This window comes from Leptodactylus fuscus, chromosome 1 (assembly GCF_031893055.1).
Source record: "Leptodactylus fuscus isolate aLepFus1 chromosome 1, aLepFus1.hap2, whole genome shotgun sequence".
In the NCBI taxonomy this organism is placed as follows: domain Eukaryota; kingdom Metazoa; phylum Chordata; class Amphibia; order Anura; family Leptodactylidae; genus Leptodactylus; species Leptodactylus fuscus.
Window position 1 is genome coordinate 189,300,780 of NC_134265.1, and position 19,216 is coordinate 189,319,995.

The following is a 19,216-nucleotide window of genomic DNA, read 5'->3' on the forward strand; positions in this document are numbered from 1 at the left end:
CATATATATAAGGATATGTAAAACATCCATGGTTTCTAAAGTGCATATATAACATACATAGTTTTTTAAAGTGCAAATATTCTGTGAAATAACATGATGCCAAGTAATAAATTACCTATGGGTGGACCTTCATGTAGTGAACGCACCCCGACGCGCGTTTCGCCACTACCGTGGCTTCGTCAGGGGGAAAGAAAGATGACGAAGCCACGGTAGTGGCGAAACGCGCGTCGGGGCGCGTTCACTACATGAAGGTCCACCCATAGGTAATTTATTACTTGGCATCATGTTATTTCACAGAATATTTGCACTTTAAAAAACTATGTATGTTATATATGCACTTTAGAAACCATGGATGTTTTACATATCCTTATATATATGTAATGTAAGTGTCATTTATTCATCATTAACCATTAGTATTCCATCTTAGGCCTTCATTGTTCTGTTTGGTTGTATCACCCCATTCATTATTTCTGTCTTATATATGTTTTAAAATGTATTTAAATAAAGCTTTATATATTTTTTGCTAAACATTTTCTGTGGCAGTGCGCTTTTTTAGCATAGTGTTCTATTTACATTGCTTTGCCAATCTTTGCCCTATATTTAGTTGTGTATATTTATTGATTTTTGAACCTAGCCTTAGACTTGTACGCCTACTAACATCCAAAATAAGTTCAACTACAATTAAAAGATGATGCCAATATAAAGCAGAGATACGGTAGATAATATTTATTAATATTTTTGGGTAATATGACCATCTGTCTGAAAAGCAAAATATTTCACATTTTGAAAATTTATAATTTTTCAAAATTTCCTATTTCATAAATAAATGGAAAAAAAAAACAACATTGACCAAAGTTCACCACTAACATTAACTACAATGTGCCATGAAAAATAGTGTCTCCAAATCAATTGGCAAAGTTAATGTGCCCTGAACATGTTACCAAACAAAGTGATACATGTCACTTTTTAAAAATGGGGTGGAAGGAAGGAAGGAAGGAAGGAAGGAAGGAAGGAAGAGTCCAACTGGGGACTCAAAAAACGGAAACGCAATCCACTTTAATGGGGCCCGTCGAGTTGTCGGCCAAAAAAATGCAGGACTTTTCTCTCTGCATTTTTTAAGCAGAATGGGGGATGGAATCCCCAAACGGCTAGCAAGTGCAGATGTGAACATAGCCTTAATAGTGTGCAGAACTGTTCACTGTCTTAAACGTGTAGCTCTGAAAATTCTGTAATAATGCTAGTACAACTAGTCAAACTAGTTGCTAAAAACTATTTACTAATGATACTGATAGAAAAAACAAAATACATGTATTAATATACTTTCCTTTTTAGTCCATTTTGTTATACGAAGGATTACACTTTGTCTCTCTAAAACTCATTGGTGCAGATTACATTAGTGCAGAGTGCATTTAAATGCTGAAAATCTGGTATAGACTTTCTAGGAATTTAAACAGACCCGATGAAGGGGACTTTGCACAATTTTATTTCAAAATACCCCCAAAAAAATGCAGCAGTTTATTTCCCTCAGCCAATTGGAAGAAAAAATAAATAAATCATGTCCAGCAAAGCATGTAGCGTACGTATGGGAGAGTAGGAAGAAGGAGTCACTACGTTAGAAAATGGTCAGCATTATACAATCACGTTCTATACTACTATTTACTACTAGTATTATTATTACTACTACAACTACTGTACATCATTTAATCCTTACCACCTCGTGGTTATCCATATGCTCCATGTATGCACTGGATGTACTGAATACCAATCTTCCAGTTACGGATGGTGGTGCTTTGGAGGGGGCATACAAGAAAATAAGGGTATGGCTCATATTGACTTAGTAAATTATCTACACCTTACTCAAAGACTGTGGTTGGAGTGGGGTGGGAATGAAGATTTACTATAGCTCAAACCAGAAAACTGGCATGAGTTACATCACAAAACTACATCAGTTTCTAACAAACGTAGATTTGCAAACTTTCAGCAGTTCAGTAACTGATAAGTGATTTTTAACATTACTGTTTACTTTCGGCTATAACTCTGTCTTTTACTGAATATAACTAAGAAGTTAGTTCACATCTTAGAAGGTCAGATTTAAAACAGCAGTAAAGAGGATTAGAAAAGCACATACACTAAGTGAACGTGTCATGTGAAACCAAACACAGAAGCACTTTGCAATTGTACAATATAAAATGTAAGCACTTAAGCAAACTATTCACATGGTAAGACAGAGGAAGTGAACTGCAGCAGTGAAGCCAGTAGATGTCACTCTTCTTCTTTTGTTAGTATATTTTGTGTCCTAAGGAAGCGTTAACTGTTATATTGAAATTTCCTGAAGCAAGGTTGTTGACAATGAAGATTTCTAAAGCAGCACACTATTTTCCTTACCACTTTGTTTTCATCAAAAATTTGTATGACTTCATTTAAGGCATATGTAAGTATGCCAGTAAACCAGAAGTTTTCATGCAGTTCTTCAGAAGAATAGCACTGTGTAAACCTAGTCCTGCACATATGCACGTAAGCGAGGAAGAAAAGGAGACAATAGGGTGGGGAAGGGGCATGAGGATAAAGGGGTGAAGGAAAAAACACTCAGGCAGACTTGTCAGACTCATGGGGCAAATGAATTTCAGACTGTATTATTCAAACAAGTGGGGTAGCCACGTGAGGGAGAGTTGGTAGGATTGTTGTCTCGCTTCAGCCATAAGGAGTTAAGTTCAGCTGAACTCCTACATGACTCCCCGTTACAGGATTCAGCACCACCCACTCTTTGGAGTGACATGACCTACATATATTACAGTAAAACGGAGAAAAATGAATAATAAAAGTAATTTAGAAAGTTGGAGGAAGGTGGCATGGGAGGCTTATTGTTAAAATATTAATTTATCCCAGACAATCCCTTTAAGTTTAGATAAAGGGCCAGAGGTAGTAAGTAAAAGTAGTACTAGCCGTGGAATGAATGGTAGGGAGAATCCTGTGACTTGTGTATAGATGTCAAATACACTATGCCAGGGGTCCATAAACTGCGGCCCGCGGGCCACATGCGGCCCGCCAAGCACATCTGTCCGGCCCTCCGACACCGCCGGCAGCCGTGCATTTATAATGAAGCTCCTGGGGAGCTCGGGCCAGGCCATGGAGCGCACTTCACTTTACCTATTGGAGGAAACCGCTCCTGATGACTGTGCGACCTGCGCTGCCACCGGTGTCCACCTGTGTTCTCCTGCCACATTGCTTGTATGCGATGTAAGGAGGATACAGGAGGCATCACTTCTGATGTCTGTGCAACCTGCTCTGCCTCCGGTATACATCTGTCACATCACATGTATGCGATATAAGGAGGATACCGGAGGCAGATCAGGCCACACAGACATAAGGTGTCTGGTGTATGCATTCCGTCGGGTTTCCATCTTCAGGCCCAGCGAAATTGGACAGGGGACGGAAACCCGGCAGTCACCTTTAAGACCCATTCAATTGAATGGGTTTGTAAAGGTGACCACCAGTGTCTGCCTGTGTCCTGTCTGCGGGGAAACAGTTTTTTTTTTGTTTGTTTTTTAAAGCCGGACAGAAAGTCCTGCATGTCTGATACCGAGCACAAGTGTGAACGCCCCCTGAGATTGAAAATTGAGTGTCCCCCTCCACCCCACGGTTGCATTCATCTCCATTTTTTCTCAATAAGACATAGGAATAGCCTTAAGAAAGACATCTAAAAGGTAGGAGAAGAATAGCCTTTCTTAAGGCTATTCCTACAAGAAAAAAATGTGATTTTAATGGTAGAATCTGGGGCAGAACTATCACTTTTTTCATTTCCTTAGTGTCAAGCTTCCTAGTGGCCAGGCCTATACCCATGGTACTGTGTCACCAATTAATATAAAAGAGAAAAGTCATTTTTTTAAATATAGCAAAATCACAAAAGAAGCAAACCGAAAGCGCAGATTTAAACTATGGTCTTTCAGCCATTTGCCTTTCTATGACAATTGGCTCATATGAGCAAAGTCAGAGTTAGCCATCTTTTTATGACACAAACAAGTATGACAGATGCCAACCAATGTCAGGTAAATTGTTGAAAAATTGAATATCTGTGTTGGACTCTTTCTGATGTTTCTTTCTGTTGTTTATGTCAAACGACAGGCATTCATTCCGTCAATGAAAACCCAGCCTAAGACGCTAAGAGCACTGCAGAGATTGAATAGTCATTTTGTCTGAACAAAAGCTTCATATGGCAGCCTACTAAGACCAAACCATAAGTCAATTAGTCAGTTTATGGCTAGCACAAGCTAACTTCAATGAAAACAGTAATAATATTATAATATTGTAGGTTTGCACTGCTTTGGTGAAGCTGTCAAAAAACACACATAAAAGTTTTTAAGTGTCCCATTAATTTTAACAGGATTTGGAAAGTTTTTCTTTTGAGGTAGGACACTATTTTTTCAGCTAGGTAAGACAAAAACACAAACAAAAAAAAAACCCTGAAAACATCATTGAAAAAGGTAATTGATTCATGGAAATCAAAGTGAAAATTTTCAGACATTTTTGAAGAAGCTTTTGGAGCAGTTTTTGAGACAGAGAAGTGTCAAAGTCAGTTTCAAAAGAAAGTGTGTGGACCAGGCTTAACACACAACCAAGATTAAATTACAAAAAATAGGCATTGTGCTTTTCTGAAATAGAGAGGCTTACCATGATATGGGGGATTATAGTGGCTGTAAGCTGCTTGCTGTTAACGGTAGTGTCTTTTACCAGCATAAATATTCGTTCTGCTTCAGAAAAACAGGAAATCTGTAACACGACAGCACCTGAAAACACATATCAGTATATATATTAACATATTAGTCAACATTACTGCAAAATTTGTAGTCTAAATTGTATTAAACCATTTAAGAATGCAGGGTAGATTGTATGCTTGGTGACTTTCTTCACATTTTCCCTCACTACCTTCCAAAATTCATAACTTTCTTATTTTTCTGGTGACATAGGTATGAGAGGGCTTGTTCTTTGCGCGGCGAGTTACACTTTCATTTGCCAGCATTTTAGATATATGTAATGTTTTGATAGCTTTTATTAACTTTTTTTGGGGGGGTCCATGTCAAACAACCCACAATTCTATCATAATTTTTTGCATTTTAGTTTTATGCATTTGTTCTGTATCAGAAATGACATGGCAGCTTTGTCCAGTGGGACATTACAATTATAGTGATCCCATATTTATATTGGTATTTATTATGTTTTACCACTTTTACAAATAAAACATCATTATTTAAACGAGTGATTTTTTTGGGTCTCTGTATTCTGACACCTGTAAAATACTTTTACCGTATTGATGATAAAGATATGTCAGGTCTTCTTATTTGTGGAGCAGGTTGTACTTTTTATTGGTACCAATGTTTGATATGTATGACTTTTTGATCACTTTTTATTGTTATTTTTTGGAGAAAGTAAAGTGGCCAAAATATATTAAGTTGCAAACTTAGGTATATAATTTTTTACCGTGTTTACCGTACAGGATATAAAAAAAAAAAAAGGTTATTCTTGGATGGTGGGAACTTACACACAAATGGGAATACTAACATGTTTGTTTATCTTCTTTACATCATTTTTTTTTAAATGTAAAATGATTTTTTTAAAACTTATTATTTGTAGAGATGAGTGAACACTGTTCGATCGAATAGATATTCGATCGAATATCATGCTGTTTGAGGTATTCGATTACAATCTAATATCACGAGGCAAACACACTAAAAATTTGTATCCCTTCCCACCTTCCCTGGTGCTTTTTATTGCACCAATAACTGTGCAGCGGAGGTGGGACAGGAACTACAATAATGGAGGCATTGAAAAAAAAAAATCGGACAAAGTAATTGGCTGCCGAAATCAGGTGACCTCGGATTTATACGAATGGTGGATTTAACATTCGGTTAATTTGAGACTGAACTATGTGACTGTGAGACAGGGATAGATGTACAGGCAGTGTTAGCTAGGGATCACCTTTATTTAGGTGGGAATGTTACTCACACAGCTCTTTGAGGCTCTGTCTGGTCGGGATCCCTGTCAGCTTGCGATATGCGCAAGTTGACTTTTTCCTATAGGAATGCATTGGCCAGCGTTGATTGGCCGAATGCCATACAGAATACAGCATTCGGCCAATCAACGCTGGCGGACCAGAGTGGAGACTGCTGTGGACCGATCTTAGACTCTGCCTCCTCCGGCAGAACCAGTTTTAATTGGCCGAATGCTGTACTCTGTATGGCATTCGGCCAAGCAACGCTGGTCAATGCATTCCTATGCCAAAATGTAGCAGTGCTGGCCGTGCGCTCAGCTCGGCTACACTGGAGATGCTGCTGAGCTGAGCGCACAGCCAGCACTGCTACACTGGAGAACCGCTGAACCCTGCTGCACACTCAGCTCTGAGATACAGCAGAGCTGAGTGTGCAGCAGGGTTCAGCGCATCTAGATGCAGCAGAGCTGAGTGTGCAGCATGGTTCAGCGGTTCTCCGCTGTAGCAGCGGTTCTCCAGTGTAGCAGTGCTGGCCATGCGCTCAGCGCAACTACACTGGAGATGCAGCCGAGCTAAGCGCACGGCCAGCACTGCTACACTGGAGAACCGCTGAACCCTGCTGCACACTCAGCTCTGCTGCATCAGAAATGTAGCAGAGCTGAGTGTGCGCTGAACCCACATTCAGCGCATCTCTGATGCAGCAGGGCTGAGTGTGCAATAGGGTTCAGCACACACTCAGCTCTGTTACATCTCTGATGCAGCAGGGCTCACATCTCCGGTGTAGCAGTGCTGGCCGTGCGCTCAGCTCGGCAGTATCTGCGGTGTAGCCGAGCTGAACGCACGGCCAGTACTGCTACATCTTGGCATAGGAATGCATTGACCAGCGTTGATTGGCCGAATGCCATACAGAGTACAGCATTTGACCAATCAACACTGGTTCTGCCGGAGGAGGCGGAGTCAAAGATCAGTCCACAGCAGTCTCCATTCTGGTCCGATCTTAGACTCCGCCTCCTCACAGACGAGCCTCTGGCAGAACCAGCGTTGATTGGCCGAATGCTGTACTCTGTATGGCATTCGGCCAATCAACGCTGGTCAATGCATTCCTATGGGAAAAAGTCAGCTCCCGCATATCGCAAGCTGACAGGGATCCCGACATAATACAGTGACTTGGGCAAGTTAGATGCCCCCAGGCATACTTCCCCTGCTGTCCCAGTTGCAATCCAGGGTGTTGGCATCTTTTACTGGGGTGTCAAAGTGGACATGGTGACTCTCCTGAGTTGAAGAGTGGGATCCCCTGAAACGAGCATTTTTTCCTCATAGACTATAATGGGGTTCGATATACGTTCGAATAGTCGAATATTGAGGGGCTATTCGAAACAAATATCAAATATCGAATATTTTACTGTTCAATCATCTCTAATTATTTGTTTGTTTATTTATTTATTATTCTTTAATTTTTATTTATATATTTATTTATTTTTTTTATTTACACTTTTTATATTTCCCACAAGGGAACTTGAAGCTGGGATCTCAGATCCCTAATGCAATGCACTATAATACACATTAGTTCTGTTGCCCTACCTCCTAGCTGTCATGACAACCCCCGGAACCATTTATCTTATCGGGTGTTTGGGAAGGGGGTGGAGATTTGTATTCTATGTTTCGGTAGGATTCTGCCGATACAAAATTTATTTAGTTTTATTTACATTTTAACCTCTTAACAAAATTTCCATGTACAGGGGATAGGGAGTCATTTTTTTGCGGGGCCACATCTAGTTTTTAGGTAATATCTGTTGCTTTGATCACCTTTTATTCAATGTTTTTGGGAAATATATTTTTATAAGTTTGTAATTTGGGCGTTTTCAGACATAGCGATACATAATAAGTATGTGTTTCACTGTACTCTTTTTTCCTTTAGATGTATTCTATAGGGAAAGGAAGATGATCTGAATTTTTATTTTCTTTATATTGCATTTATTAGACCACATAGGGGTCTTGAACCCCAGGAGGTCTGATCACTATTACAATACAGCAACCCCTTCGTGACACAGCGCGTATTAGTACAAATACGCTAAATTGGACTGCGGGATCTAAATTGTGACGGTGCCATGGGTGCCACCATTTTTAACCAATCGCTGCCCTCCAGAACATCACCGGAGGGCAGCGTTCGGTTGCCATGCCAGCCGGGAGAATGTTGAAGGCTTTCAGTCTTGTCATTGCATGAGATCTATTACACGCAGCCAGAGGCAGCGACTAATAGAAGTGAAGGCATTTTGCTATTCACTGCAATACGATTGTATAGCAGTGTATAGTATGAGCAATCAGACCCCCAAGGTCCCTAAGGGGTCTGATAATAAAAGTTAAAGAATAATAATAATAATAATAAAAAGTTTTTAAAAGTATAAAATATAAATACAAAAGTTCAAATCACCCACCCTTCCCTAGATCACATATAAAATTAAATAAAGTAAACACATTAGGTTTCCCCGCACTCCAACATGCCCAAACTAATAAACATGAAAATATTTATTCCATATGGTGAACGGTGTAGCGGCAAAAAAAAACAAACAAAATAGCCAAATAGCGTTTTTTTCAACACTTTTCCTCCTATATAAAATTGAATAAGTGATCAAACCATCAGATCTTTCCCCAAATGGCATCAATAAAAATAGTCATACTGTCTCGAATAAAAAAACAACATACCCAGCTCCATACATGTAAATATGAAAAAAAGTTAGTTGTCACAATATAGCAACACAATTTTTTTTTTCTATTGTGCAAAGTTTTTCATTTTTTAAAAGACATCAAAATATATCACCGTGTTTGTAGTGACTCACAGAATACAGGTAACATGTCATTTTTACCACACAGTGAATGCTGTAAAAATTAAACTCATATGAAACTGGTGCAAATGCATTTTTTCTCCATTTGCACCTCATTCCGAATTTTTTCCAGCTTCTCAGTACATTGCACAGCATCTTGAATGGTGCCATTACAAAGTACAATTTGTTTTGCAAGCAATAAGCAGTCATGTGACTCTTAACTGAAAAATGAAAAAGTTAGGGCTGTTGAAATGTGAGGAGGGAAAAACGAAAATGCAAATAACGTAAATGCAAAAAAACAAAAAAATGGCCCAGTCCCGTAAAGGTTTAAAATGCTAATACATTGAAAAATATCAGCAATTGTTTGACAAGTTGCATAGAGTAGCCAGTCATACAAATCATAGCAGGACAGCCTTTAATAGGCTCCTGGATGTCATGGCAGCGCATTACAGGCCCTGGATCTCATTCCAGGTGCCAGTGATCCTAACCAAAATGGGTCAAAAGGGGCCTTAATGCCTGCAATCAGTATAATACAACAGAGACTAGGAGGCTATGGCAGTTGCCATATTTAAATACCTGTCATTCGCTGTACTATTACGGTGGATGTGTGGATATCGGGAAGGGTTAATGATTTATAAACTAATAAATAATCACCGCCTAACATTTTATAAGGTAGTAACGAGGCAACTGTTGAACACACAGATAGGAAATTACCACATTATAAGAGGTACATTACCTTGGGGAGCATAAACTGGGATTACAGTAACCACATTTTCTGTAAAGTAAATAAAATGCATTTTAAAATACACATTATAAAATCAGTGCAATAAATGTTAATTATAAAATGCCTAAAATATGCCAAGCACACTCTCTTGGTACAATTGTTCGTAATTGCATGGTCAAAGCAAATGTTGTACATCAGAATAGAACTCTCTGTTTTCCAGTTAATAATCCAATCCTTCTCAGTTCATATCAGATTACTTAGAAAATACTGCATTAAAAAAAAAATCTAATTTCACAAACCAAGCTCCTAGTAATTGTCATTATCCTTTGTGGGAAATCAATAATCTCTAAACCCAAATTAAAGAACAAGAACATTTTGAATTACATTCCATATGAATATTTGCTCACCCTTTATTTCCAGGCTGTCTTTTAAGATATTTGTATATTCCTCATTAGAAAGTAAAACTGGTAAGCCACTGAGCAAGAGTTCTACTTTAATGTCAGGCTTTGTGTTTTCTTCTAAGTAAAATCTGGTCTGGTTCATTTGTCGGATAGAAGTCTGACATACAAAACAAATGCAGAATTAGTTATACAAACTGTCCAAAGTGCTCACAAGAGGAAATGTGTTGAATCTGAATAACGCAATTCACTACTAATGGACTGTTTATTGCCATCACTGACATTTGTATTATTCAAAAACAAATAACAAACCTTCCGTATGTCTTTAAGTCGGTCAAGAATGAACTCTTCAGGTGGTAGAACCATTCTCTGCACTAAGGAAACAAAGTAATAAAATACAATTATTCCACTGAAACATAGGAAACTGTCAAACCAGTTTGGTTTATTTGGTAATTTATAGAGATGAGCGAGTACTGTTCTGATCAGCCGATCCGAACAGCACGCTCCATAGAAATGAATGGATGCACCTGGTACATTAGAATGCCACCAGAAAAAAGCAGACAGACTAGCCCCAGCAGTGTTATACATTTAGTTGTATGGAATATAATAGAGAGTTACTTTAGACCAGGGGTCCTCAAACTGCGGCCCGCCAAGCACTTCTGTCTGGCCCCGCCGACAATGCCGGCAGCCATGCATTTATAATGAAGCTCCTGGGGAGCTCAGGTCAGGCCATGGAGCGCACTTCACTTTACCTATTGGAGGGCACCGCTCCCGATGTCTGTGCGACCTGCTCTGCCTCCGGCCCACTGTTTAAAAAGTTTGAGGACCCCTGCTTTAGACAGTCATCCCATTTCTTTTTTTGTTTGTTTTTTTCTTTCCTTCCTCAGCGTGTTTGTAGTTTTATAAAAATGCTGAGTGCTATCCTTGCCTCAATTTTTGGTTGTTTTGTACGTATCTTAAATGACTAAACATAGGAAATGCACTAAAAAAATGTAAATATTATCCCAGCACTTTCTTCTTTCAACTTTTCCTTTTCCATGGTCCTATTTTGATTCATAAAAATGTTAAAACTGAGAATTATATAGAGAAATATTCTGAGTGTGACTCCTAGATTCCTCAAGGCCAAGGCCCCTCCTCAACTTTCAGCGACATACTTAGATTCTGAAGTGACCGATCAAAGCAGCAGCAGATATGTCAACTCACCAGGATTAGTGGTCAACCAGTGAACCCTTTTTTCAACTGACCTGTGTTTAGCTCTAGAAGACAGTTCGAATCTATCCGAAATAAGTTGAAAACGGACAGTGGGGGAATTCTGATGAGTAGCAAAATATTTCCCCATATAGTTACCCAATTGCATGAGCAGACAATCTAAGTGGGCGTTCACACTACCGTCGGTGTCCGACAGGTAGTGTCCGCTCCTAGTGTCCGCTCAAAATCTGGCACGGACATTAGGAGCGGACACTAGCTGTGTCCGTGACACCTGTCATTTATTTCAATGGGCATCGGGTGCCTTCTTTTGCACTCCGCGCCCTTCCTTCCCTGTCCGCAAGTGAAGATGTCCGACTTCTCAAGCGGACAGAAAAACTCGACATGCAGGGTTCTTCTGTCCGCTTGAAAAGTCGGACATCTTCACTTGCGGACAGTGAAGGAAGGGCACAGAGTGCAAAAGAACGCACCCGATGCCCATTGAAATAAATGACAGGTGTCATGGACACAGCTAGTGTCCGCTCCTAATGTCTGTGCCAGATTTTGAGCGGACACTAGGAGCGGACACTACCTGTCGGACACCGACGGTAGTGTGAATGCCCCCTACATCTCCTCACTCTGCAAGAATGATTTATAAATATTTTACTTAACAGTGTACACCCAGGACTTTTATATGGATGGTCTTTCTTTCAGCGTTAGACAACCAGTTTGAAAGCAGCCATAAAAAGAAACAGATTGAATGGTCTGTTTTTAATGGTTGATTTGCAGCCATAAGAAAAAAATGTTAATGTTTCAATTCTTACCTTGTTTGCTGCCCATAAGTACTTCCACTAATCTAAAATGCTCTAGATTTTCCTTCTGTAAAATAAGAAATAGCATACATTATGGTGTTCTTTTGCCATGAATACAAAAGTGAAAATAAAAATGTATGACTTCATGTACACTAAATACAAATATTAAAACACAAAGCTATCCCAATCCATAGCTACTGACAACTGTTGCAATACACAACCAAACTTTCCTATTATCCTTAACCTATTAGGGAATACCTATCTGGTTTTAGGATGGAAGGTGTGGGGGGACATTGTGTACAATTTTCATACACATATTTGCAATATCAATTTGGAAGGAAAACAGAGCCAATGAAGGCAACTCCAAACAATTTTAATATAAAAGGTATAGGTTTATTGGAAAAATTCATTTAAAAAAACACAAACAATTGCAGGACTCATCCATTCACAGTAAGAATTTCACACAAGGAGAAACTTAATTATAAATAGATCCATGCAAATAGTGTGTAGTGGCATATAAAGATCAATAGTACTGCATGAAGTAAACATACGTAAGAGATGCAAAAAATGCATCAAAAAGAATATACAGACAATGATAATAATATAAGAATGCCTACACCACACTAAAAGCTGCATGGAAGAAGGGTAATAAGTAGGAGTCTCACCAGTGTGGATGCGTAGCAACGCGCATTTCACTGGTATACAACTGGATTATATTTAATTAATTCCTCAGGTAGTTAGTTATATATATTATTAGCCCGTTTTTTGTTAATATCAATTTGGAAGTTGCATAAAGGGGTACTCCTATATTAGGAAATAAATACCTACTCTCTTCTCCAAATAGTGAGCAGGAGACCTACATTCCTAGGATCAATAAGGGTCCTAGCAGCAGAGGCAAAACTTGAGGCTCCTGGACCCCAATGCAAAATCTTTAATGAGGCCCCCATTTAACCATGTGCTCTCTACAAAAATGATGCCTTCTTGTGTAGTAAAGAGACCTATAAGGCCCTTCAGGCTCAAGAGCCTAGTAGCTATTGTTGCCTCTGCATCCCATATAGAATCTAATGGACCAACCGTTTATAGCATATCCTAATGTCATCGGCTAAAAAAACTGATGGTAACTGAGTCTAATCTGACAGTTTCTATTGTATACAGATCGAGAGTGTTCTAGTATTTGGCCACTTCTGCATTTCACATTGAAACATAAAAATAATCTAATGATAGGAGAAGCACTTTGTAGAAGGACTATCCAAAAATACATTATATATATTTACCAGACGCCCAAGCTGTAGCAGAACTTCTTGAATGATGCTTTGCACAGTGTTTTCACGGTTTATCGGAATAGATATATAAGCCACGCCCACTCTGCGAATAACACATTTCAAACAAAGGTAATGTAAGAAAGCAAGAAAACAAAATGTAAAGAAAGCAATACAAAATATCATGACTGTTGTCCAACCAAATAATGAAAGTACAAAGAGAGCTCCTTTCTTTTGGAAGACTTTATCTCATATAGTCATATAGCAGTTCTATTACTTGAATCAGTCATAAAACAGTTCACCAATGAAAGAGCATGCTGTAGTTTAATGTGTCGCATGAACTACCAAACAGCATTTGGCAGATGCAGCAAAATATCTTAGTAACCAGAATGCATGCAAGATAAGTGAGCAGAAGGAATTACTGAAGAGGTTCCATATACAAATTATACTGAACTAAAGCTAGCTGCTGTATCATTATTATTATTATGATACATTTTATTTATATAGTGCCAATATATTCCACAGCACTTTAAAAAATGGAACATGTACAGTTGAGCAAGTCCAGGTGGGCACCTACATTCAGGACCCTTATCTACTAACCAAAATAAAGTAGCTATTTGACAGTTTTGAATTTTGGAAGACTGAGAAGGACAATATGAAAAAAGTCACCGAGCAATAACATACAAACTACCCTGCGTTCGTAAAGGGTTAAGGAAAATAATGTGGAGCATTTTCAGGCTGTCTAGTCTAAGTTTACACTGTCTAATAGACAGTACACCTAAAACTGCCCCAGTGTCTGCAAGAAAGACCTATAAGAACAATTGTTCAATTTCTAATCCTGGATGATAATCCAAGTGACTACAGAATAGAGCAGAGATAGGAAGTATATTCTGTAATAATTCGAAGACGTAACAAGAATTTAAGTATCTACAACATCATTCAGAAACCACAAGAATACAGCTTTCCACAGTCACCACATCCTCCTTGAAATGGTCAATTTATGTGATGACAAATGTCATACATCTTCCTGTTATGAAGTAAAAGGCAGTTAAACATATTTAACCAGTGCTTACATCTATACACATGCACAGTAACATCAGAATAGTTAATGGCACCTGAAGAAGAAGCAGGTGGTTTCATACTATGAAGCAATAGTTACTGCTGCTTATAGAAAAAAAGTTGAGTAAAAAACACAAGGTTATAAAACAATGATAAAGTGGTAGAACTGAAATAATAAATGAATTGCCCCAGCCATCCAGTTGGGAAAATAAATTATAGATAAGCCTCAGCTTTGAAAATATGTAAAATCTAAAATCAAGGGCACCAGTGTACAGAGAGTTCATAGGACCCTGTTGCCTGAGAGGGTCCAAAGGCAACTTATCCCCTAAAAGGACACCTGTACTATAAAATATTTGCTGCACTAGGGTAGTGGTTCTCAAGCTGCAGAATACATACCCCTAGGGATCGCTGAGTATAGGATTACTGTTAGGGCCATTATACATTATATGTGGGTGACATTATTTGTGAAGGATATTTATACAGCTACATATAAATATCCTAATCCAGACTGTGTTTTCAAGCCTTAGACAGCCTTAGAGCCTCCTATTTGATAGGACACAAAAAGCAATTCTGTACGTTTCATAATGTTCAAGATTTAAAGGGATTCTACTATTAAAATCAAATTTTTTGTCGTTGACACGTAGGAATAGCCTTAAGAAAGGCTGTTCTTCTCCTACCCTTAGATATCTTCTCGGCGCCGCCATTCGGTAGACATCCCGATTTTTGTCGGTGTGCAAATGAGTTATCTCGCAGCACTGGGGGCGGGCCCCAGCACTCAAACAGCACTGGGGGTGTCCCCAATGCTGCAAGAGAACTCTCCAGCGCTGCCTCCATCTTCTTCAGGAACGGCCTGTTCACGTGACTTCTTCTGGCACTGGGGGTCAAACTTCTAGGCCTCGGGCCGAGCCAACTGTACATGACTACAGTCCACAAGAAAATGGCTGCTTACTTACTGTGTAAGCAGCCATTTTCTTGTGGCCGTGGGAATGCGCAGTCGGCTCGGTCCGAGGCCTAGAAATTTGACCCCCAGCGCCGGAAGAAGACGCATGAAGAGGCTGTTCCTGAAGAGAACTCTGTTGGGACATTTTCTCACTAGGGATTACTTGAAATGGTTGAGAAACACTGCTCTAGCAGACTGGGTCTACAGATTTTTTTTATATGCAACAGTAGTTTTAAAGGTACACTTCTGAAGTTTAATATAAAGCAAGTGTAAATTAAGGCGTCTCAAGCACTATCTTTAAAAATATCCATGCTACTTATTGCTACTTCAGCTAAAATGGAGTCACTGGACAGAATGTAGTATACATGTACATCAGTAATATAACATACTTCATCCAACCAAGATATACTTTAATGACTTCTCGCTCCCTTGGCTTTGCCCTGATTATCCAAGCTTCAGGTGTTGCCTCTTTGAACACGGAGTTGCCTTTTCCATCATCTGTAGCTCCATTCCTATTAATGATGTCATCAGAAACCAATGTCTGCTGAGTCAGTGTCTGAAGTTCATAATCCTGAGGGTCATCAGGAATGTAAAATGCTCTCAAGGAGGCCTCCTGGAACATGGGACAAAAAAATGTAAAATTTTCCACTCTATTAAAATATTACTAGCTGTTTACTAGATATATGTAAAAACCATTTCTCGACATTTTAAAGCAGAGTTATAATCTGTATTAACTCATAAGTACTATCATGGTCTCTATCCTATTGATATGTCTATGGCAGTGGTGTATGATAGACACCATGATAGTACTTAAGGGTTAAATTACCGTAAATTACCGTAGCATTTTTTGGCTGTGGCCCGCTATGTGGAGCCTTAGCCTAAAGAATATTGATATGTATACCTTTGATGTATATTGAACAATTTTGGAACTAGTTATTCATCTAACATGTATGGGGCCCTACTGACTTTCCACCCTCCTTTGGCAAATATCAGGGTAAAGATGTGGTGGCAGCATTGGATTTCAACAATCTCAGTTCTTTTGTTCTTGGGGACTTAAGCTGTTGTCATTTGGAAAACAAGCATACTCGGCCTTATTCTTTAGTGTCATGAGGTTTTTTTTTTTATTATTTGTTCCTTAAAAGGGAATGAGTGTAAGCAGTTAATCTCTCAGGAAAGTCTAAAGGCTACAGCTTCAGTGATGACTCTTAGAAATCTTAGATTTACTATGACATAGAAGTAAATTGGAGGGCACTCATTCAACAACTTGCAAAAGAAGCTATTAAATCATGCATTAGAAAAGGGCAGGAGTCCTAATCAATATTCAGTTATTTGAAATAAAATATATACAGTCCTATGAAAAAGTTTGGGCACCCCTATTAATCTTAATCATTTTTAGTTCTAAATATTTTGGTGTTTGCAACAGCCATTTCAGTTTGATATATCTAATAACTGATGGACACAGTAATATTTCAGGATTGAAATGAGGTTTATTGTACTAACAGAAAATGCGCAATATGCATTAAACCAAAATTTGACCGGTGCAAAAGTATGGGCACCCTTATCATTTTATTGATTTGAATACTCCTAACTACTTTTTACTGACTTACTGAAGCACAAAATTGGTTTTGTAACCTCAGTGAGCTTTGAATTTCATAGCCAGGTGTATCCAATCATGAGAAAAGGTATTTAAGGTGGCCAATTGCAAGTTGTTCTACTATTTGAATCTCCTCTGAAGAGTGGCATCATGGGCTACTCAAAACAACTCTCAAATGATCTGAAAACAAAGATTGTTCAACATAGTTGTTCAGCGGAAGGATACAAAAAGCTGTCTCAGAGATTTAACCTGTCAGTTTCCACTGTGAGGAACATAGTAAGGAAATGGAAGACCACAGGGACAGTTCTTGTTAAGCCCAGAAGTGGCAGGCCAAGAAAAATATCAGAAAGGCAGAGAAGAAGAATGGTGAGAACAGTCAAGGACAATCCACAGACCACCTCCAAAGAGCTGCAGCATCATCTTGCTGCAGATGGTGTCACTGTGCATCGGTCAACTATACAGCGCACTTTGCACAAATAGAAGCTGTATGGGAGAGTGATGAGAAAGAAGCAGTTTCTGCACGTACGCCACAAATAGAGTTGCCTGAGTTATGCAAAAGCACATTTGGACAAGGCAGCTTCATTTTGGAAACAAAAATTGAGTTGTTTGGTTATAAAAAAAAAGGCGTTATGCATGGCGTCCAAAAAGAAACAGCATTCCAAGAAAAACACATGCTACCCACTGTAAAATTTGGTGGAGGTTCCATCATGCTTTGGGGCTGTGTGGCCAATGCCGGCATCGGGAATCTTGTTAAAGTTGAGGGTCGCATGGATTCCACTCCGTATCAGCAGATTCTTGAGAATAATGTTCAAGAATCAGTGACGAAGTTGAAGTTACGTCGGGGATGGATATTTCAGCAAGACAATGATCCAAAACACCGCTCCAAATCCTCAGGCATTCATGCAGAGGAACAATTACAATGTTCTGGAATGGCCATCCCAGTCCCCAGACCTGAATATCATTGAACATCTGTGGGATGATTTGAAGCGGGCGGTCCATGCTCGGCGACCATCTAACTTAACTGAACTTGAATTGTTTGTCCAAAATACCTTTATCCAGGATCCAGGAACTGATTAAAAGCTACAGGAAGCTTCAAGAGGCTGTTATCTTTGCAAAAGGAGGATGTACTAAATATTAATGTCACTTTTCTGTTGAGGTGCCCATACTTTTGCACCGGTCAAATTTTGGTTTAATGCATATTGCGCATTTTCTGTTAGTACAATAAACCTCATTTCAATCCTGAAATATTACTGTGTCCATCAGTTATTAGATATATCAAACTGAAATGGCTGTTGCAAATACCAAAATATTTAGAACTAAAAATGATTAAGATTAATAGGGGTGCCCAGACTTTTTCATAGGACTGTAAATGCAATTCAGGATATCACAGACTAGGCTATAGGAATACATAGTGCAGATTCTATCAAAAAAAATTATATAAAAAAAAAGACTGAGGATTCAATTCTGAATGAAAATAGACTAAAAAAAAAAACAAAGACCAAAAAAAAAAACCCGCTGATCTTACCACTACTTCCTCACTCTTCGTAATTCTTGGAACAGAGATTATCCTTGGTTGACTCCGCTTTACTGCATCATGACCATCATAAATCTTCAAACTTTGTTTATCTAAAAAAAAATAAAAATAAAAAACCAATTACAAACCTTGTAGAACAACTGATCAAGAATCTCAGTTAAAGGGAGTCTATCACCAGTATGAAGAATATTAAACCAGTAACACAGATAGAACAGGCTCACCTGAAGGTAACGCTTTTTAGCAATGAAAATTCATGCCTCTGTCGAGATATTAATTTATTTCACAATATGCAAATAAGTAATCTAGAGCACCAAGGGCAGCTTCATTGCTCCAAATTGCTACACTCGATACTGCTCTAATATGTCCCCCCCCCCCCCTCCCATCTGTGAGTGACAGGGCCAGGAAGCTATGCTGAAATCTTGCCTGAGGCTCTGCTCTTGCATTCTCAACAGCATATTAAACAGTGTGTGGCATAGCAGTTTGTAACAATGGACTCCTCCTCAGTGCTCCAGACTATTCATTTGCATATTCTGAATTAAAAGAACAAAACGAGACGCCGGATGAATGAACACATAACTGTTACCACAAAAGCCATACGTTTGAGTGTACTGCTAAGTATGTTATAAACAGTCTGAGTGAAAACTGTGCAGTTTTAGGGCACACTAAGCATATTGTACCAGAGTTTTGGCATAATTTGTGCCAAACAACAGGATCTACATGCCTTACATCATAAGTATTAAAGGTTATAAAATGTTTCAAAAATTGTGTGTAAATCAATAGTACAGTTTGTTTGCAGTACTAGAAACACTATTTCTGGCCACTATGATCTAGTTTCAGCATTTTGTAGAAATTTTCCCCTTTGCTGGCTCTAGCTGTAATTTGTATTTTTCTCTAAACTGGTGGGTA

At 38.8% G+C, this 19,216-nt stretch overlaps 1 protein-coding gene across 1 annotated transcript in view; it reads right to left on the reverse strand.

Annotated features, from left to right (window-relative positions):
* The window catches only part of DGKQ (diacylglycerol kinase theta), a 121,640-nt gene that overhangs the window by 16,603 nt on the left and 85,821 nt on the right, over positions 1–19,216 (reverse strand). The window contains exons 8-15 of the mRNA XM_075280420.1: positions 18,302–18,402; positions 15,572–15,795; positions 13,199–13,289; positions 11,937–11,991; positions 10,240–10,301; positions 9,937–10,087; positions 9,542–9,580; positions 4,669–4,784 (exon numbers count right to left, since the gene is read on the reverse strand). Of these exons, the coding sequence (XP_075136521.1) occupies positions 4,669–4,784; positions 9,542–9,580; positions 9,937–10,087; positions 10,240–10,301; positions 11,937–11,991; positions 13,199–13,289; positions 15,572–15,795; positions 18,302–18,402 (839 nt within the window). The remainder of the gene's footprint in view (positions 1–4,668; positions 4,785–9,541; positions 9,581–9,936; positions 10,088–10,239; positions 10,302–11,936; positions 11,992–13,198; positions 13,290–15,571; positions 15,796–18,301; positions 18,403–19,216) is intronic.